This window comes from Bidens hawaiensis, unplaced genomic scaffold (assembly GCF_021521415.1).
Source record: "Bidens hawaiensis isolate Kalapana, Puna unplaced genomic scaffold, B.hawaiensis_p1.1 tig00000760_1, whole genome shotgun sequence".
Lineage (NCBI taxonomy): Eukaryota > Viridiplantae > Streptophyta > Magnoliopsida > Asterales > Asteraceae > Bidens > Bidens hawaiensis.
In genome coordinates, this window is record NW_027491043.1 from 2,738,418 (window position 1) to 2,761,102 (window position 22,685).

General features: G+C 35.9%; 1 protein-coding gene and 1 pseudogene across 1 annotated transcript; one reads left to right on the forward strand and one right to left on the reverse strand.

Moving 5' to 3' along the window:
* Positions 1–7,861: 7,861 nt before the first annotated feature.
* LOC143533370 (putative carboxylesterase 18 pseudogene) lies at positions 7,862–9,238 on the reverse strand (annotated as a pseudogene).
* A 7,522-nt stretch (positions 9,239–16,760) lies between these two features.
* LOC143533379 (uncharacterized) lies at positions 16,761–17,087 on the forward strand. The gene has a single exon (XM_077028192.1). It carries the CDS (start codon positions 16,761–16,763, stop codon positions 17,085–17,087), a length of 327 nt encoding a protein of 108 aa, XP_076884307.1.
* Positions 17,088–22,685: the final 5,598 nt, after the last annotated feature.

The window sequence follows — 22,685 nt, forward strand, 5'->3', positions numbered from 1 at the left end:
TCTAACTCTACCGCTTACTTTAAATTCTAAAGTCACGCATCACGTGACTGCCGTTCACAAGGATTCATTCGTATCATAATTCAATCCATAAACATCACATTCAAACATGAGTCTAAATTTTAAAATTAAACATTGAGCACGAAATCTTTAAAGTCATACATAACATAATACTTAAACAAAATAACTCATTCTTCTCGAATGTTCCTTACTTCAGCTTCCTTCCTTGATAGGGAACTGTAAGTCTGCAACTTCTTTCCTGCTTCTCCCCCTCCTGCTTTAGGCTTCTTACATTCATAAGCCTTGTGTCCAGCATCCCCACAATTGAAACACCTGTTGTCCTTCTTACATTCCCAAATTAAGTGTCCCATCTTTCTGCATCTGTAACATGCGTTTAACCCCATCCTACACTCTCCCCAGTGTTTCTTTCCACAGTTGTTACAAGCAGCAATCTCATTCGTTTTTGCCTTTTTCTTGGGTGGCTCATCACTTTCAGTTTCCGTCTTCTTGGAGATTGCTTTCTTTCCTTCCTTCTCTTCTACATCCACCTCATCCACAGCCAGATCGTGCTAAACCATCTCTGCTAGATCACCGGTAGAGTCGAATGTGTCAGGTTTACTGGTCCTGACTATGGAGCGAACATTCTGCGGAAGTCCTCTGATGTAACACTTGATCCGCTTCACTTCAGTGTTCACCATGTCAGTTATCAACCTGGACATGCGGTTGAATTCGGTTGTATACTCACGGTGTGTCATTTTTCCCGCCTTTAGATTTAGAAACTTCATTTCAGCCCGTTCAACCTCGGCATCAGCACAAAACTTCTTCATTACCATCTCCTTCAGATCTTCCCACTTCATGGCCTTAATATCAGCAGCAGTCTTTCTTTGCTCAACAGTTTCCCACCAGAACAAAGCTTCATCACAAAATGACTGAGTAGCGAAGCCCACAGCTTGGTTGGGACGGCACTAACTAATGCGGATAACCATATCGATTGCGGTTATCCACTGAAGGGTAGCGATTGCGTCACCAGTACCTATCTGCTGATGTGGGTCAAAACCTTTGAAGGTTCTGCAGTTGCAACCACCTCGGCCTCTCTTACCGTCATTAACCTTCAAAGAACGAACTTCACTTGATGCTTCAACCTCAGTCTCAGTATCCTTCTTACTACTCTCATCAGTCTTCTTAACAGTCTTAGTACGGCTTTCAGTAGACTTGCCCGATTGGAGATTCTTCACCGCAGCAGCAATAGCTTAAGTAATCGCAGCTTGAATAGTAGGACGTAAGGATGCTTAAAATCTCTCAAATTTTTGCTCTGATACCAACTTGTAAGGCCTTGAGCCCGGTAGCCTTACCTTCGGTGTTGGACTTACTTATAAACTCATTTTGATACAGCGAAAGCATAATCAATTTGCAGCGGAAAATAAAATTTTTACATAATAACTTCCTCCTCTAAATAATCTTTAATATGGATAGCCTCGTGCGCGCCTCAAGTTTACCACGTCATCAATAATACCTGCATGCATACTAAAAGTCAGCTACACGCTGAGCGAGTTCTAAAGTTTCTTTACTTACCACTACATATAATTCGTAAATACATCACATTTTTAATACACTTATACATGGCAAAATGCTTATAACCTTTATTATTTTTTCCATGCCTGTCTATCAATCGTTTCGTAACTATATTCATATGCACCGCCCCCATCCGAGCCTCCTATCCTTGCTCGTAACCGAGCCTCCTATCCTTGCTCTTAAACGAGCTTCCTATCCTTGCTCATAACTGACCCTTCCTATCATTGATCATGACCGAGCCTTCCTATCCTTACTCATAATAGAGCCTTCCTTGCTCGTAACCGAGCCTCCTATCCTTGCTCGTAATCGAGCATCCTATCCTTGCTCGTAACCGAGTCTCCTACTCTTACTCTTAGCCGAGCCTCCAATCCTTAATCCTTGGTCATAACCGAGCCTTCCTTGCTCGTAACCGAGCCTCCTATCCTTGCTCATAACCGAGCCTCCTATCCTTGCTCGTAACTGAGCCATATAAAGTTAGAGGGATTTTTCATCCTAACTTATTGTGCATACATTAGGCCCGAAGGCTCTACGCATGAACGTATACACATTCTTCTATACAAAATATGCATACTCGTTTATATTCCTATAACATTCTACGCAATCATTAGTAGGGTTTGTTCCCTAACTCTTTCTATTCTATCAGCTATCAATCAAACATTCAAATATGCATACAGCCCCAAAAACGTTTAAAGGAAAAAGGGGGCTAGAACTCACCTATAGACGATTCATTTCCGAGTTAATCGTAATTCCTTTCTTCAACTGTGCTCGACTAACTGTTAATAACGTACACGTATTAATCCTCTATAATTCCTTATTATTCATTTCTAAGTTAACGGGGTTAACTTCCAACTCAACTGAACCGACATGCATTCTTCTTTAGCCGTTCATATTATTTAATATACTTTAATCCTCATTTATTATTATTATATATTTATATTATACCCACTCCATTATTATTAACTCATGTCCTCAATGCATTCATGAGTTTAACATCCTTAGCGGGTGCGGGTTTGTGCCGGGCTCATATTTGACTCATGCTTATTTAGTTTCTCATTTGTTGTTGATAAGCTAACCGTTATTTATAATTTCATTCCTTTACGTAAGGCGGGTTACCGGTTGCTACACATCATTACCATCCTTTTATTATTATATTAATAACTTATTATCATTAATATTATTGTTATTATTTTTATTATTATTATTATTATTATTATTATTATTATTATCATCATCATCATCATCATCATCATCATCATCATCATCATCATCATCACCATCCAAGCATCTCCCTTCACTTTAACATATCTGTCGAAACCCCCCCCCCCCCAATCATCACTTTAATCTTCATCTCTTTCTTCTTCCCCTCTCACCCACCTTCGCCGCCGCCGCCACTTCCCCCATGTCTTGCAATTCCCTCTCTTCCTTATCTTTATTTTCACCTTCCCTTCTCCATTATTCACGGCCACCATCACCTGCACCTTCCTTCCTTCATCTCCCTCCATCTCTGGCAACCGTGGTGTCAACACAGAAGACCTAGGATGGCTGGCCATCTCTAATCCATTCGTATTCCAACAATTCGCATAGGATGCAAATTAAATTCGGCAAAGAATTCGCACGGCAAGGGTTTCTCTTAGGATGCGACGCGAATTCCAGAAATCATTCGCATAGGTTTCTTTTTATTGGGGTTCGCATGCTGGTTTTGTCAATTCTGCATCCTGGCCGTTCTTGGGTGCTCAATGGTGGACAGACAAGGTAAGGTTTGGATGCGATTTTCGAAACGGTTCAGATACGAGACTCATCGAGTCGTTTCTGGTTCAGATCTGGGTCGGTGGCTGCACCTCGGGTTCGCGTCTTCCCATTGCTCACCGGAACGGGTTTCAAACTCGCGTGGGATCTCATTGCAATTTGTATTATTATTATTTGTATTATTTATTTTCTTGTTATTGTTACGATTCAATTGAATCCCTTGTATATCGAGTTCGTTTATGTCGACTCTTTTATGTTGGTTTGACCTGGTTACATGTTAATAATCTTAAATAGCAATTGAACTAAATGAATATAATATTTACCTTTTTAGTGTGATTGGACTAGATCTAGGATGGATGATTGGATTTGGAATGTTTGGTGTGCAGGAGGTCTGTTTGTGTGTGTATGGGAGTGATAATGATTGGGAGAATGATGACGGAATGATGAGGATAATGATGGAAATTAGGGTTTATGAGTTTAAATAGGCAAAGCTCAAAGGCTTTTAGGCCCAAAAATATGTTTTAAGTCCACTAACCTTAATAATCTCATCCTTTCTTATTGTTTAATTAATTTAATCCAACACCACACAATACGATAACTAAAATAACTCGTAATACTTTATTTATTGTCGAAACGAGAACGTTACAGTCGAGCATGGATAAAATAAAGGAAGATCTCAAAGGTTCTAAGTACAAACTTCGAGCATGGTTCAATCCCGAGCAAGCTTCACACCCGAGTATGTAGAAGATTGCTCACAATAAGTCACAAGGCAGGATTGAAGAGATTGAGAAGTACATGCTTGCTCGTAGGACATATTCGAGCAAAGCAAGGATAAGTTATGAAGATTGAAGTCTGCAGGAGTAGAATATTTTCTACTGAAAATATTTTAAGTAAAGTCTGCTCGAACACTTGTTTCGAGTACGCTATGCATTACAAGTATGCTCGACAAGGAAACATCATACTCGAAGACTTGTTTACACTTGTATTTATTTTTGTCATTATTATGTAATCATTAGGGTTTCTAGAAGGAATGTCTGGGTCTATAAATAGAGTCATAGGTTTCCCATGAAAAGGGACGAGTTTTTACGGATTACGAGAGCATAACCACAAGAGCGAATATTCCTCTTATGCTACCTCGTACCGCCGCCGTCACGAAACTCTAGACATTCCATGCAACATTAAATCACTGTTCATTAAACGATATATCAATATAGTAAATCTTTATCTACTACTTTTATTGACATTACTAAATATTTATTGTCATTTAAATCTTCGTTCCCAATATTTGAATATACTGATTCTGCCGGTATATTCAAGTGGCCTTTGGGTTATTAGATCTAGTGTGATCTTGTCAACCTCTATAGGTTTTGCGCTAGGTCCGGTCCTAACAAGTGGTATCAGAGCTGTGTAAGCTTGCTGAAGGCCACGAGACAGAAGGTTGAGTATCAAAGTTTGAAGCTTTAAAGGCTTTTGTGTGTGACTGAGTTCAGATCTGAAGAGAAGTCAAGCCATGGATGAACAAGAAGTGTCGACTAATAAGATCCCGAGACTAGTCGGTCAAGAGAACTACATCAAATGGAAAGTGTTGTTTGAGGCCGCTGTTAATTACAATGATACAAAACTATGGAACTCCATTAAAGATGGACCCTATGTTCCTTCTCTTACCCCAAATAACAATGCTAATGTGGAAAGGCAGATGAAAAAGAGAGAGGACAAAGCCATGTCCATGCTGAAGTTAGGACTTTCTTGGGAGATTTTCAGCAGTGTGAATCATCACACTAATGCTAAAGCGATGTATGATGCAGTTGTAGAAATGTTTGAGGGAATGTCGAGTTAAGGGATATTAAGAAGGATCGATTGAAACAACAACTTGACAGGTTCAAATTCAAGGATGGTGAGAGATTGAAGTCTGTACTGCAAAGATTCATGGCTATAGTGAATGAAATCAGAACCACATATCTACAGATCTCTGATTTTAATTTCAACAAGAAACTACTCACATCCTTATCTGGTGAATGGTACACAACAATCAAATTCATCAGAGAGAAGGAAAATTTTCCCAACTTTAAGTTGGATGATGTGATTTCATTTCTGCAGGCTGCAGAGCATGAAACGATTGAAAATCACATGTTGAAGGAGGAGAAACCCAGGTCTCCAGTGACTAATGCACTCGGATAAAAAATCAACGAATGGTATGGTTCGAATGGAAGTTGCTCGACTCGAATGGAATGAAATGAAATGGGGGAGTGGAGTGGAATGGAATAGTTGAGTGGAATGGAATGACTTGAAACAAAATTTCCAACCGAATTGAACCAAAAAATTTCAGTAGGCTCCAAGAGATCTTTTCGCTAACCAAGAACTTACAAGTACACCCAAACACTGAAATTTCACAAACTTTTCACAACCAAAACCAAAGAAACTGGAACTTTCTTTTGTGAACCCACAACTCACTTTTTCACACAAACCACACGTCTCAAACACTAAAAAAAATATCAAGACTCAAGCTTGTGACCCAAAAATTACAACTAGTAGGGCCAAAAGTTCTGATACCAATTGTAGATCCCGAAACCAGATCCGACAATGAACAGCTTTGTTCTTGATAAACGGTCGAGATGGGTGGGATGAAATCATACGATCGAACAAAACAATATAACAATAATATAAATAGTGAACGACACTGTATTCGGTTAAAAGAAGCAAGAACCGACTCCACCCAAATGGGTTAAGTGAACCTTTTATAGGGTTCTCATTTTTCCAAAGTTTACATCTTAACCGTACAAAATAAACGCACCGAGTGCGAAATAAATCGACTAAAAGCAAACTAGAACGACATACACAATCCTAAAAACAATATAGAATATTGGCGCTACACATAGCATCAAACACACACACACATATATATATATGTATATATGTTTGTGCGTTTGTGTCTAGAACTCATTTGGCATGCAAGCGTTTTATTCTAATAATCTTCATCGCTACTCAAACCATTGTATAGTAGTAACTACTTCATCTTGTCATTTACATTCTATATTAGAACTTTAAAGTAATCGCTTCATCTAAAGCATAGAGCCTACCAAAATTCTCTCATTGACCAAGTATCACACACTACAATGCTTACATTAATCTGATAGCGGCAAAACAATTGATTCACATAATTAAGCAAACTCGTTAAAGTAATCCCACGTCCAAAGTTGTCGCTTAAACCCCAAACTTAGATGAAAAATGTGTTATGCTATAACTATATCCTTGCGGTAACTATATATCTATGCGATACCTATACCGTCCGACACAATACATAGCATGAACTATATCAATTCAACTACTACCATGCATGTGATTACTTAATAACATGTGAAAACTTACTTCAGTTTTTGAGAAACCCTAATTCAATTTGTTACGGGTGCTCGAACCGTTTAGTCTTGTAAATAAATTAGCATCGTTACTATATTCCACACACCTCGATTATCAATCCTTTGTGGTCCTATGCAAAACCGTTAATAAAGCTTTTTAGTTGACAAGTACCTTATACCGAACCGAACCGAACCAAACCAAACCTTGCAGTTGAGATTCGATGATGTTTGGAATCGTTTTTGTTCTAACAAAGGAGATGAGGTTGGGGTTGATTATTAATAAAGTATTAGGATAGTTCCACATTACCCTCTTTAACTACCAAATCTCATTATTTTCTTTATATTTAATATAAATCAGTTGCCTCAATTAAATACTTAAAGTTTATCAAACGAAATCTCGGGATGTTACGGTTACACACATTCATGTGATAATGATATGTAATATAAATATATATGTAAATCCTAAATATTGTCAATTATGTTAACCGGTTGTTTCAACAAATTTGTTGGAGTAAATAACTAAATGTGCCGTTTATATATTCGCATAACTGGATGGTTTTAGCCAAGAGCCAAAGCGGATCAAAGGTATTGCAAAATGTGTATAATCATACGGAGCTTATCTGGAATCTATCCAAAAGAAACATGCAAAAAACCAAATTTATGAGCTTTGAGTTGTTTGGGTGCTTACAACCTAGTTTTCCAAGTGTTTTGAGTTATGCGAATTAAAAGCCGTCAAGTTGATTTATTGGAATATACGTTTTAATTTTTGAACATAGAAGTTAGAAATAATTACAACACATAATGATTCAATTTTCTTGTGATTTTAATATTTTTAAAATCAGAATAATAAATGAATTCGTTCTTAATTGTTTGTATTCAAGCTGGATTGTTCACACACACATATGAATGCCAAAAAACATAATAAAACAAAATAAAAAAACCAGCATGTAAATAATACTAATACAATGGAGGATTAAAGAGCGTTTATAATTCAGTTACGTACAATATACATTAACTCAAATGCACAGAAGAAGAAGGTAAATATGATACTACATATTTACAAATATTTTAGCATAAAAGCTACTTGTGTTTATTTAAAAAATGAAAAGATAATCAAAGGAAATAACATACAAATGAATAAAAGTTCATAATATTATTAGTCTTTTCATAAACCCCATGTCAATGTAAATCTTCTAAACCTGAAAGCAAGCAATATACAAAGGATAATTGAGCATGTGAAATGAATATTATGAAATACATGAACAAATTAACAGAAACAAAAGATTTAGTGTTTGGAGGCTTTTCGTCAATACCTTATTTAAGACCTTGTTAATGAAGTCCTTCATATCTAACATAAGTTGATCGGATTCTGGCAACTCCGAGAAGATAAAGAACTCATGAAATGTGTTTGGGTAGTCAATCAAGTATGCTTCCTTCCCGGACTTCTTGAGCCACTGGTAGTACCTTATATGTCGGTCCCGGAGGGTATCAAACCCAGCCGCGACCACCATTGTCGCGGGAAAATCCATTTTGGATATGTCCACGGCATTGGGCCGGTAACATTGATGATAGGATGGTCTCGGTTGAAGGGTTCACCTAGGGGCATGAACGCGTTCCAAAACCAATCGGTCCGCTTCATTGTCACGAGAGGTACTGATCCATCCATCCGTATTTCAGAATCTGTTCGCTCCTCCCCGCCGAGAAACGGTTGGATCGCCACTAGCCCAATTACCTACAAGCCATCATACTGTTCATCAGCAATCATGCGGGTGGTATTTGTTGTTGGATTTTAGATCACTCATTTCTTCTTAATTTCTTACAAAATACAACTTACGTGTGTACGATGCTTCAATTAGAAAGATACGACGTTGTTGATTTTTCAAACTAGGAAATTAGATATGTTTATATACGGATAATAATGCATGAATCCAGTAGCATATGTATACATATATATAGTTAAGTCATACCCGGAGTTGCTGGAATTTGAATTGGGAGGCTCTTAGAGTCACATGATGAGCTAGGTGTCCGCCAGCGCTATCACCGACGATAAAGCACCGTGAAATGCTGGCATTCTCCGGCAGCCATTTTGACCGGTTATCTTCATTGTCCAGAAATTTCAGCACATCAAACCCATCGTCATGTTGGGAAGGGTGTCGGTTCTCTGGTGCAAGACGGTAGTCGACAGAAACAACAATGGCACGCAATTCGCTCGCGAACTTGCGGCCCACATAGTCTAATATCGACACATCCGGGGAGAGGAAAATATATCCACCGCCGTGAAAGTACACCATCACCGGGAGATCTTCTTCAGCGTATTGCGTGGGGACAAATACACGGAACCAGAGATTGCGAGTTGGATCCACCATGACATCGTGTGTCTTGACACCGTTGACGGGTATGGACAATGCCGGGATCTGAAAGTCCACGAGATTGAGAAGACCGCGGGGCACCGTGCTGTCATCCCGGAGAAGTGGGTCGATTGCAAGGTCTATTGCCGATAGTGCAATTCGTGTTCTCAAGGGCAAGGATAGCTGAGATTTCGGAGTTTCCGCTGCTGCTGATGATTCCATAATTAATTGAAAGACTTTTGTGATCAGAGAGGTACGTATTCAAAATTCAGGTTGTGTGACAAATGCTAAACACATCAACTCTATTTATACTGCAAAATATGCGACGTTATATCACACCATCTTTGATTATTTCAATATTTCAGTCAAATGAAACCTTCACCTGCATGTTCACACCAAAAAGGTTGGTCATGGTCAGGGTCTAGTTGAATTAAAAAATTCATCTTCAGTCAATAACTAATGTCTATTACAACTTTTTAGTTTTGTCAAAAATAAAAGGCTCTATTCATGATTATCCCCTTCGTTAACTTGTTTTACATTGAATGTTTGTCCGTCACTTTTTATTTCAGATAAGCCGTCACTTTTTTAAAAAAACTTTCAACGTTTTAGTTTTACAAATGGCAAACATTTTGTACTAAATAAATGAAAATTAATATTGACAAATGTAGATGGGCAACTGTCACGAAAGAGGATGGTTGGAAACCATGGCCAAGTTGAATTATTTCTTTCAAATTAAATAAACTTTCACCAAATATTGTCTTCAGTAGTGTTTTTCAAATGACGATAATATATTTCAACTTGGCGCTCGGCTTTCAACTATGATGGGTTCTTTTAAATTAAACCTAGTATTCAACTTCTGATATATGTATAAGTGACAAATCACATTTTGGCAATTGCCAAGAAAGATAGGTCATAACTAGTTGCTTACAAAGCTCTTGTGCCAATAACTAATAATGCCGTTACGGTTATTAAATAATATAAAGGCTAGTTGGATTCCAATATTTAACAAATTGAGTTATTTTGTCCAATTTTAAATATAGGTAAAAATGTTAAATGTTCTTGTATTCCCTTAATTTTCAATTCATATGTAAAAATAGCATGCTGATTTAGTCGCTAATTTAGGTAATTTTATGAGTAGGAAGATTCATTTTTGTGACCCATTTGCGGTTTGTTATCGCTATTTTTATCTTAACTAGGGTTCTTATTAGTTGAAGCAGAAGGCAAATGCTCTAATTAGATTTAACAAAGAAAGAAACATAATGATTGTCAAACATGGATATTATTGTATCAAATTTGAAAACGAAATTTATCATCGCTCGATTATTATTATTATTTATATACCAGTCATGCTTGCTTTTGGAATTTTCTTATGGTATTATGGGTATTACATGGAGCTAATTATGAAGTTAACACATTTGGGAGTTCTTTGCACAAAAGAGGTATCTGTCATATTAAAAACGAAATCTGATATGGGAAAAACGAAGATTTGGATGAACTAGTAGATATAATGCTGGGAAGATATGGGCTGCCAAGCTCAGGTTAGGGCAGTTAGGGTTTATACATTCTTAATGTTTATAAAGTTAACAATCAGTTGTTTGACTTACCAGTAATAATGTGTATATTTAATTGCAATGGAGATGGTTATTTACGCTAAGTAAATTCTAAAATTTGTGACTAATTGCTAAGCTTGGCTTGTAAACGAACACAAACAGAGTGTTTTCATGTTTGTTCGTCTGACTTTAACTATTTAAACGATTGAAACGAACAATACAACATAAAGAGCGGGATTTTTTGTTTGTGTTCATTCATTAACAGTATAAACAAATGGTTCATGAACATAACAACCGAACATAATTGAACATAGTTGAACGTACATAATTGAGCTAAAATCAGTTTAAAGTAATTTAAAAAATTATGTGTTGGACGTAAAGGATTTATTAAAGCTAATATAAAATATATTAACGGACGTAAACTAACGAACTTAACAAACGTAAACTAGCGAGCGTTAATGGACGTAAGGGTCTTTTAAAAGGTATATTGGTAATTCAGGCAACAAACATATTGTTAACATATTCAATTTGGGCTTAATTTGCAGCAGATTAATTTTGGTCAAACTTAATCAGTAGCAGCCCCAAATTGGCAATTTGATATAAGTATGAAAGGGTAATTTTGTCTCAAAATTCAATGCGTTAGGTTCATTTGACTACAAATCAAAGATTAGTGTGCTATTGACTTTTATTTTAGTAAAAAGTCAGCTAGGTTTTAAGTTGTTATTTTGATTTTGTGTTAGTTTGAGAACAAAGGACTAATTTGGAATGTTTTAAAATTCAAAAAAGTTTTTTGTTAAAAGGTTCTAGCCTAATACTTGGTTTTGGTTCGACTTTTGAGAGTCAAAGCTCAAGTAAAGGTAATCTGAGAACTAACTTAAAAATTTTAATAGTATAAATCTTAATGCTAAATTTATGAACTTTTGTGATGTTTCTTTCTTTTTTCCGTTCCAACATTATCTTGATTTTTCCTACTAAGTATGCAAATCTATATATTTATAGTAATTGTAATTTTTAGTCACATTATCTGCATATAGTAAAAAAAAAGTTTTTGACTTAATAATATTAACTTCTCAAAACCAAAGTGTAACAAATTAAACTAAAATATTATACATTCATTCAGGTGTTAAATCAGCCTTGGGCACTCTACCATTAGCAAATCAGTAATCTTGGGATGGGGGGTGACAAGAACCTAATTCACAATGTGGTAGACTACAAGCTTTTAACGATCAATGGGTCAATTCTTTAACAATTTTTATATACTTTTTAAACGCTTCTATATCAATTTTTTTATAATATATACATTTTATAAAATTTTGGACAGAGTAACAACTAGGTGATCATGCTTCTGACTGGTCAAAGCCGAGGTCCCATGGTCTTTTCGAAGGAGCGCTCTTTTTTAAAAAACGGCATGTCTTGAAGACAACAAAGGGTTGTCTACTTAAATAGTTTCATAATAATATTATTGGAATATTCTAATTATGAACAAGTGTGCACGGGCTGGGTTGCGAATACTGTAATTATGGCCAATTTAATTATTCTGTATATTGAACCATGCTTGATGTCAAATTAGTTTTGTGCTTCAATTTTATATTTTATGTTTCTTCTTCAATTTTTTCTAATCATTTATAATATTATTATGTAACTTGTAAAAGAACTATATGCACTTGAAGACAAAAAGAAAGTCAATATTAAAATATTACACTTGATATTTTCTTACTCTACTTCTTTCCCTAGATGTACTAATAGCTGCATTATATATTTTAGGTAACTATATATCGAACCTTAACCTATTTTTACATATTTGTTATCAGGGGGTGTTTGGGTGTTAATGTAAATACATCCTAGAAGTTTGTTTTAAACACGAGTCAACCTTAAAGTTGTTATCTTAGATGGTGATGATAATCTTTCAAATACAACATAAAATGCTGCATACAAAGAAGTATTTAGAATTGGAAAATTGGATTTTAATAATAAAAATAAATAAGACCCGTTATTTCAGTTGTGGTTGTCAAAATAGTTATAAGTTAATTTAATGTAGCATATTTTAGAAACGTCAGGTGTTGATTTGCAAGAAATTTAAAAAATGTACTAATGTTGCGTAATTGGTCAACCCTCATGCATGAAAATAATAATTAATTCAATAATGAATAAAATCCACACTATGTTATAACCCATTAGACAAAATGGTTTTGTCTCATGACCCATGAATAGCTAGAATTAATAAGAAGAGAGATTAGGAATTAGGAGAAATATGGGTTGACACCTAAGTTTCAACATTTTCTTTCATTAGTGTAGTAAGATAATAAATCCACACACTCACGAATACCACTAGAGAATAGCCCATTCGTCTTTTGCCCTAGAGCTTGAATGCTTTTCAATCCATTTCCACAAGGTCAATTTTTTGTTATTTTTTTAATTTATTTTATTAAGTTATTTTTATATATTTATTTTAGGTGACTTTTTTTTACGTTTCAGCAGATAGTTTCAACGATTGACAATGTGGCATACATGTTTGTGGTTTTTTTGGGTAGTATAACGTTTTTTATAGTTTTTGGTTTAAGGCAGGAGACCCTTGGCTACCGTTAAGCACGAGCTAGCTTAAGCATAAATGAAAATTGTTAGCAAACATGCGTGGAAGCCTTGTGGACTTTTGATTCAGGTGCTAAGAATTGGGCATACCTTGAGAATTATACAAGCTAATTTACTTGGCATTAAATTTTATATCTTGCAATGTCATCTTGCCTCCATTTAACAACGTGCGACAAAACGAAATATGCAAAAAGGCAAATTTAATGGGTTGTGTACCACAATACATTTCCATGCACACTTTTGTAGAGTCGTACATCTTCCATTAGCATGTTTTACATAATGCAGCACATTTAGTCTGAAGAGACCATTATTTGAGAGAAAACCCGACTACTCCACTCACTCTTCATCTAATTATCGTCAGCCACTTCATGAGGGTGAAGATTATCAACTACAAAGAAAGTTCAATCATGGATCTATAACCCATTTCATCTTATGTTTCAATTTTATTCAATCATTCATGTTTTATTTCATCTTGATTTTGTAGGCTACTTTGTGTCTACGAACCATAGCTTTGAGTTGTTCAGGTGTTTTTAGGAAAGTTTCATAACTGTTTTGTGTTGTACAAATTAAAAAGCCCGAGACCAGTAGGCCTCTACGTTTATATTTACAAATGCAATATATTTCAAAAAAACTTAAGAAACTTAAAATGACATGTAGCATAGTCGCTTCAAGCTTGACCATCATTCGTATAAAAAGTGCTAAATCCATATGCAAACTACAAAGTCTATTAACTTAATGAAAAGATTGACTTCGGGATACCTGCCTTCAACCACGTTGTCTTTTTTTAGTGCTGGTCATATTTCATACACTTTTAAATATTTTGAGTTGGGTTTTTATTGAATAGTAATCCTAATTGGCTCATACTTGGATTTACAATATTTCTTTATCAAATGTTGGGTCAGATTTATGATAAGGAAGATTGGAATCTTCTCAACCTCCTCAGAAAACGGCTAAGTATGGAATTCGAGCAAGCCTAGACGATCGAGCATGGTTTTACTACTTTGAGCAAGGTCTTCAGAACCTTAAATGGTTAATTCTTCTAAGTGTTAAGGCTTCGAGCAAGCTACACTTCAACAAGCAAGAGTATTCTTCTATCGAGCATAGATTGCCAATCGAGCAAATATCTTGATCATACAAGTTTTAACCAAGTGTTACAAGCACAGGATGATCGAGCACATGGGGACAAGCATGGATGCAATAAGAAAATGTCACGTGATCAAAGCAAGGACTTCGAGCACAGTTCAGTTCCGGAGCAAGATTTACATCCGAGCATGATAAAGATTGTTGAATAAGAAAAGCTGAAGACATCAAGAAGAATGAGCTTGCTCGATGGATTGGTTCGAGCAAAGCAGGGACTAGTAAAGAAGAATTAAGTCTACAGGAAAGGAATAACTTCACTGAAGATATTCTAAGTAAAGTATGCTCGAGGACAGTCAACGAGCATACCTAGCGTAGTGAGCTTGTTTGAGCAAGATTGTTATCTTGCTCGAGGACTCAACACTTGTATTATTTTGTATTTCATTATGTAATTATTAGGAACTTCTAGAAGGAATGTCAGGGTCTATAAATAGGGGTCCTAAGATACCTTTTAGGACACGGATTTCCAGACGGAATACAGGCTGGCACGCACTGAATATGAAAAACATTTCAAAGAATATTCTCTTTGTTTTCTCGTACAATCGCCGCCGCCGTCACACAAAACCCTAGACATTCCTTTCACTGTTCCATTAATGATGTATTTATTACAGTGAATCGTTGTCTATTGAATGAGCTTTTATTGACCATTTATTACGGTTTTGTGTTCATTATTCACACCCCTTCGTTCCCACTCGTTGGATATCCTGATCCGCCGGGATATTCAACAGGCCTTTTGGGTAATCGAGTCGGTGTGTTCTTGTCAACTTTTCTAAGGTTTCACCCGACTCATGGTCCTGACAAGTGGTATCAGAGCTTGAGTAAGCTCGATAAAGGCCACGGGACTGAAGGTGTGTGATAAAGCTTGAATATTTACTCTGTTTTTACTACTACAAATTACAGATCTGATAAGAATAGAAGACCAGGAAGTTTCCACCAACAAGATTCCAAGGTTGCTTGGCCAGGAAAACTTCATCAAATGGAAGGTGCTATTCAAAGCAGCCATAAACTACAACGACCCAGAGCTTTGGACTTCCATCACTGAAGGAAACTATGTTCCCTCAACAGCTCCAAACAACAATGCCACCGTTGAGCTTAAAATGAAGAAACGAGTTGGACCCTTTTGAAATTAGTAAAACTCTACCGAGAAAGTTTAGCCCGCACCACATTTGCACTTGAGAAATTAATTTAACTACCTCCTTTCCATGCTCGAGGCCTGCCATTTTGGCTGAGGATACACCCACACACTCCCAAATACCACTAGGGCATAGCCCATTGGTCTTTTGCCCTAGAGCTTGAAAGCTTTTCAAGCCCTCTCTACAAGAAGGTCAAATTTTTGTTATTTTTTAATTTTTATTTATTTATGTATTTATTTGCTAAACTAGGTTTTTTTTAAGATTTTAGGTGACTTTTTTTTTACGTTTCAGCAGACGGTTTCAACAATTGACAATGTGGCATACATGTTTGTGGTTTTTTTGGTGGTATATCGTTTTTTACAGTTTTTGGTTTAAGGCGAGAGACCCTTGGGGTTACCGTTGAGCACAAGCTAGCTTAAGCAAAAATGAAAATTGTTAGCATACATGTGTGGAAGCCATGCGGACTTTAGATTCAGGTGCTTATAGTTAAGCATACCTTGAGAAACTATACAAGCGAATTTACTTGGTATTAAATTTTATATCCCGCAATGTCATCTTGCCTCCATTTAACAATGTGTAACAAAACGAAATGTGCAAAAAGTCAAATTTATGGGTTGCGTACTGCTATACATTTCTATGCATGCTTTTGTAGGGTTGTGCATCTTCCATATGCATGTTTTACCTAATTCGGCACATTTAGTCGGGAGAGACCTTTGGGAGAAAACCCGACTACTCCACTCACTCAGCATCTGATTATCACCAGCAACTTCATGAGGGTGGAGATTATATCAACTACAAAGGAAGTTGAATCATGGATCCATAACCCATTTCATCTTATATTTCAATTTTATTCAATCTTTCAAGTTTTATTTTCATCTTGATATTGTAGGCTACTTTGTGTCTATAAAGAACTAAAGATATTGAGCTAATTAAAATTTGACGAGCCTTAGCTTTGAGTTGTTAAGGTGTTTTTAGGAAAGTTTCATAAGTGTTTTGTGTTGTACAAATTAAAAGCCCGGGACCAGGAGGTCTTTACGTTTGGGTTTACAAATACAATATAATTCAAAAAACTTAAGAAACTTAAAATGACATGTAGCATAATCGCTCAAAGCTTGACCATCATTCGTACCAAAAGTGCTAAATCCATATGCAAACTACAAAGTCTATAAACTTAATGAAAAGATTAACATCGGGTTACCTGCCTTCAACCACAAAGTATTTTTTTAGTACCGGTCATTCTCGTGTTTTACCATTAGAACGGAAACACGGCACGCATACTAAAAGCCAGCATTGTTGAGTGAGTTTTTTAACGTTAGTGATCAATTTATTCTCAAGATGGTTGAAAGGGTTGGTAGATTCGCGAAACGACTTGATCTTCCTCAAGAGCTCTCCAACGTTCATCAGACCTTTCATGTCTCAAATCTCAAGAAGTGCTTATCTGAGGGTAATCTCCATATAACCCTTGACGAGGTACAAATCGATGAATCCATGAACACTGTCGAAAGAATCGTTGAGATTATGGACTGTAAGGACAAAAAAACTAAGATAAGCCGTATACCACTCATTAAAGTTCGTCGGGAATCAAAGCAAGTTGCTGAGTGCACTTGGGAACGGGAAAACCAAATGAAGACCAAGTATCGGCATCTCTTTGTTGCGGCTTAATCGCTATTTTCTGGGCGAAATTTCCAAAAGTAGAGAATGCTGTAACATTTTGATTTTTCCGTATTCATATTTGTATTGTATACCCAATCCGTGTTTTTTATTCGGGTCGTTCTCATTAATAAAAACCCGCACTTATCGAGTATTTACTATCATTTATTGGATTTTATATAATTGTTACTTAAATCCCTAACATGCCTGGTATTTCATCTTGTAAAGCGTTCAAGGAACAATTATGTAAGTTAAAAAGGAGTAGTTTGTCGCGCCGCACGTAGGAACAAGTCCTCGCCCTACACATTGCGTGGGGGAGTTTGCTGTCAGCGAGAAATTCCGAAACACTTTAGTTTATTCCTTTTTGATGTCATTTTTGACTCAAATTACCATATTTTGGTCAATCATGAACCTAGACATGTTTCTTAGCATTAAACACTAACTTCCCCTCCAATAATTGCATCAATTTCATGATTTTTGGTGATTTTCTTCCAAACTTGTTTGATTTACAGTTAATGCCCGTTATGACTTCATTTTCTCCAAGACAATTAAGGCTATATAAACGACCCTTGGCTTCTGCTAAATAATTACCCCAACTTATTTTACCTATAGTTCTTGTTTTTGGAGCTTAATTGCTCAAGTTCTTGACGGTTTACGTTCAAGAAGTCCAAGTGTTGGGCTTTCCGATTCCTACTCATTCCATACACTTTCCAAGTAAGTGTTGAACATAAAAGATGTTCATTTTGATATTTTAAATAAAAGCCCTCAATCAGTTTCATTGATTGAGGTGATTTAATAACTCAGTTTCGTTTTAGGCTTTTAGGGTTAATAAAGTAACAAAAATTGGGGAATTTCGATTACATCACTTTCTGATTAAAATTAGCTTTTGCTCCAGAAGAGTTTTAGCTTTGTTTCACATTTCACATTCACTGTTCAGATTCTTACCCGTCTCAGCTCACTTAAATCTTGTTTTTATCATAACTTGAGAACCATATGGAGTTTTCATGTGATTTCGGTTGCTAAATGCTCATTTTTAATTATATTATTTTTTGTGAGAATTGTTGGTTTATCTTCTTAAGTTGACTCAGCTCGCTTATTAACTTCATCGTCTTATTTAACTTGTCTATAGCTCTATGGTGAGTAATCACGCCCTTTTTCATATTTTGTTTTAGGGGCTTTATGCATGCAAAACTCAAGCTTATTTATTTAATCAAGTACATTATAAACTCAATCCCATTATTTGCATATTGTGATATTGTTCGATTAGTTGTTACATGCTATTTGACTATGTGTTACAGTTTTATGGTTGGTTAGTATCTCATCATTATGATCATAGTATGATCATAAGCCGTCAGAGTAGCTCGATATCTATGCGATTCGGGTGAAAAGAAAACTTTTATTTAATTGTTATGCTAGTTGAAGTAATGCATATTATCACAAGGAATTATTGATGTTAGTATCATGAATATATTTCAATGTAATTATTTGATCAACAATATATTGATAGATTTGTCTATTTTTATGAATATTGCAAGTTACTACATGGGATGATTGAAATAAAGTTTGAAGACACTAGTTATTCCTTAGGATTTAACAAAACAATGAACAATTTCTATTAAGTTTGATGTAATGCTTTGGTTATTTTGATTTTGTGAACACGTGTGTACTTTGATAGTAATAAATTAATTAGTTATTGTCACTACAATTATTTAGTGCCTTTCGATCTATGATACAAATATTGTAACGCCCTAGCATGTTCCGTCGTTAGGTTGGGGTATGACAGGTTAAATAAAAAGTTTAGTTTTCTAGATCTACCCATACTTCATATGTAACACCCGTTAATCTCGGTTCAAAGATTGGAAGCTTGTAAAGTATGTATAATTCTCGGGATTTAACCGACGTTCCTCGGAAGCCTTTACGTCATCCCAGTACGATTAATCGCTTAAATTTTCTTCCAAGATGCCATATAATTTATACTAGAGGGGCTAGAATGAAAGTTATTATTTTATAACATAAAAAAAACCCTAAACCCTTTTCCTTGTGGTCCGATCGGCGCAAATAGGCAGCCCCCCCCCCTATTTGTTCTTCGACTTTTGAGCAATTCCAAGGCATCTAGAAGTGATTCAAGGTATGTACTACAATCCCCAATACTCCCTTTGTCCAATCCTAGTTGTTTCGATACTCAATTTTGCCTATTCGTTTCGTATGACAGTTTTCGGCTAGGGTTCAATTGACCCGCTTCCCGTGGATAAAAATTGGGGCTTCTGGTGTAGAAGGACTCCCAGGTATGACATTTACATCATATTAAAATTTCGGGGTCATTGAAGGTGTTTAGGTTGGTCAATTGATTGGAGTTCGAAAACTAGGGTTCAATGAGTGTAGAATCGTCACTTGTTGAGTTTGATGCGTTAACCGATTGAATTACCAACCGAATCAGTTTTCATAGCCCTAGAGGGATTTAAGGGCTTCGGAAATTTATTTTTTTTTTTTTTTGTAATCGGGGCTGATTTGGTTGGGGATTAGTCGATCGAGTCGGTTGTGCGCGAATTGTCGTTTAAACGTTAATTTGAGGGTTGTGTAAAGGAACCGCCAACCATATCGACTCGTGTGACATAATTATGATACATGAGCATGTTAAGTTGGGAATTTGGTCCATTTGGGGCTGATTTGCTTGGTAATTGGTTTAAGGATTTACTACGCGCGTATTCGACTCGATTTGCATACCAACGGGTGAATTGTGCATCATGGTTAGCCCCAACCATGATCGTAGGGTGGGTTTGGTCAATTGAAAGGTTTTAGGGGCTGAGGTAAAGTAATTGAGTATGGGCTAGGCCTCGGGTTAAAACTATTGGGTTTGGACGGTCCGTTAGGCGAGTGTGTAATTACGGGCTAGCTTAGTAACGTGTTGTGTACAAATTACAGGCTCTTACTTGTGAGTGTGCACTTAGAGATTCCCTAGCTCGTTGCTGGTGTTTGGGTGATTTCAGGTGAGTTCATGATGCCCCTTTTAATTCTTTTTAAGTTTTTGGGCTAGCATGCACACCTAAGCGAATTGCTTGATGAAACGTTTAAACTATTTTATATAGGCTTGCTAGTATATAGTTGGCCTTGGGATGTTATGGTATGTATATATATATATATATATTATTGTATGGCCAATATTTGGCGACGTTGTAGTCGTATCGACTACGGATGTTACATATGCCAACTTTGTGTTTGCATACGTTGATGAGATGTTACGTGTTTGGGTTGTACGTTTGCTCGACCCTGATGTTATTACATGGATGTTTTATATATATAATTATATATATAGAGGATTGTACTTATAAGGATGTTTATATATATGTATGTGTGTATATATATATATAGGAATGATTGTTTACCAATGATGATGGTTTAACTGGTGTACTCCTTTTATATTTGATAACCTTTGGCATGATTATTATGATTTTTATTATTGATGCTATTTATTAAAACTTGAACTCACTCAGCTCAAGCTAACTTTGTGTGCATGTTAGTGTGAGTTTCAGGTTAGGAGGAGGATGCCTTATCTCTTGGACGTGCACGAAGCTACCTGGACGATGAAGGGCATACGTGGATGGAAGATTTTATTATTGAACATTTTATTTTAAAAAGTTTTATAAAATATATTTAAATTGGTTTTGGGCATAATTTCCTGGGGTTTTTGGGAACTTATTTTATTATTTATGTTTTCCGCTGAATTATACTCTGAATTGGTTCTTTTAATGAAATAAATTATTTTCAAGTTTAAATATTTTTACAAGTATTTTGTATGAATACCAACTGTAGGGTTCCCGGGGTTCGGGGCCTTACATCATATGAGGTCTTGATCGCCCGTACCAATGATCGTCACCATTCAACATTACCTGATTGCACAGTTGGAGACAATAACACAAAGGCGTTAGCCCTTTGTCATAGCTATCATAAACCACGATGGGCAACGTAAGACCATGAGGGCCAACGTTGACCTAAAACATGAATTGACTTATAACAGCATACTTCAGAAACATTTGCATTGTATGGAAATCATATAACCCAAATTAGTATGCACAGTACCTCAAAACATGTAAAAAAAATCTGGAAGTCATCTGGCCTTCGAGCTTCTAATCCTAATACTATTCTTCCTTACTCAAACCCTTATCCAGAAGTAACTACTTCATCTTGTCATTTTACATTCTATATTATAACGTCAAAGTAATCACTTCACCTAAACTAGAGAGCCTATGAAAATTCTCTCATTGACCAAGTATTCACACGCTACAACGCTCGCATTAATTTGGTAGTCGCAAACAAGAGATTTCGAACAACTAAGCAATCTCACTAAAGTAATCGCATGGCCAAAGTTTTCACTTAAATCCCAACACTTAATTGAAAACTATGTTATGCGATGTCACACCTCAACCTACGGCGAAAATGCCGGGGCACGAACTGGTTGTTCATAGCTTAAAGGTACTATCATAAAATAAATATGACAATATCTATTAAATTAATTATTCAAATTAATGTCAACAAATTATCCAACCCAAAAACAAGTAGATAATTCCAAACAAAATAACATAGAAATAGTCTTCATTAAGTTCCCTGAGGTCTTTCTAGATGTTCTTCACGCCAAACTTCAAGTCAATTGAAAACCTACATATGCGTAGAAAATAGAATAGAATTTGTCAACACTAGGTTGAGTGAGATTATCACCATTTTTTCATTATATAATAATATATAAATTAATAAGCAAAACAAAATAAATGCGGTAATAAACAATCAAACCGTGAGCCATTAATGTGTCAATTGACCACTGCCTAGTGAATCGGGCATTGGTTACCGAGACAGTCGTATGATCATCTATAAATGAGAATATGATGGACCTCTTCGAATGCGATAAAGTAACCACATAAACAAGTAACAAGTATACTTGATTGAATACACACAATTATACGTTTGCTAGTTTGTGTATATATGTAATACAAAAATAAATATTAGTACGCATATGTTTCCAAAACATACAAAAATCAATAAATAAAGGGGTATGATAAATCTCACCTTATTGCGTAGGCAAGTGAATAAGAATAAACGATAAATAAATAAGTGAATCGTCATCTAACGCGTCGAACGAAATGAGTCAAATAAACCTAAAACTTTGAGATAAATAAATATGAGTAAAACCGAAAACATTGCCGCTGGAATCGTTCCAAACGGATTTCTGGTACTGACCAGAATCCGAACAGCGAGTCGAAAGTCTGGTTTTGGTCAGTAGCCTTAAAATCTCTGAAAAAAATAAAAGTCTTCTAGACCGAAATTCGGTTTCAACCAAAAGCATAAGAAATTGATTAGTCAAACTTGTTAACCAACATGCCCTTGAACGAGTTTTAGTCAAATTGACCCATCAATACCCCTCAATATCAGAAATTGATTGAGGGTTATTGAATAAGGAATATTAATGAATGGTTTACAGCAAACAACTTACCCGGAATGTGTATGAATCGATCGAAAGATGAAGTCAAAGGTTGATATCACCGCAAAGTCGAACACCAAAGCTTGTTTCTTCGATTAATATGGAAAATAAATCAGCATCAAAACTTTCTGATTAAATTC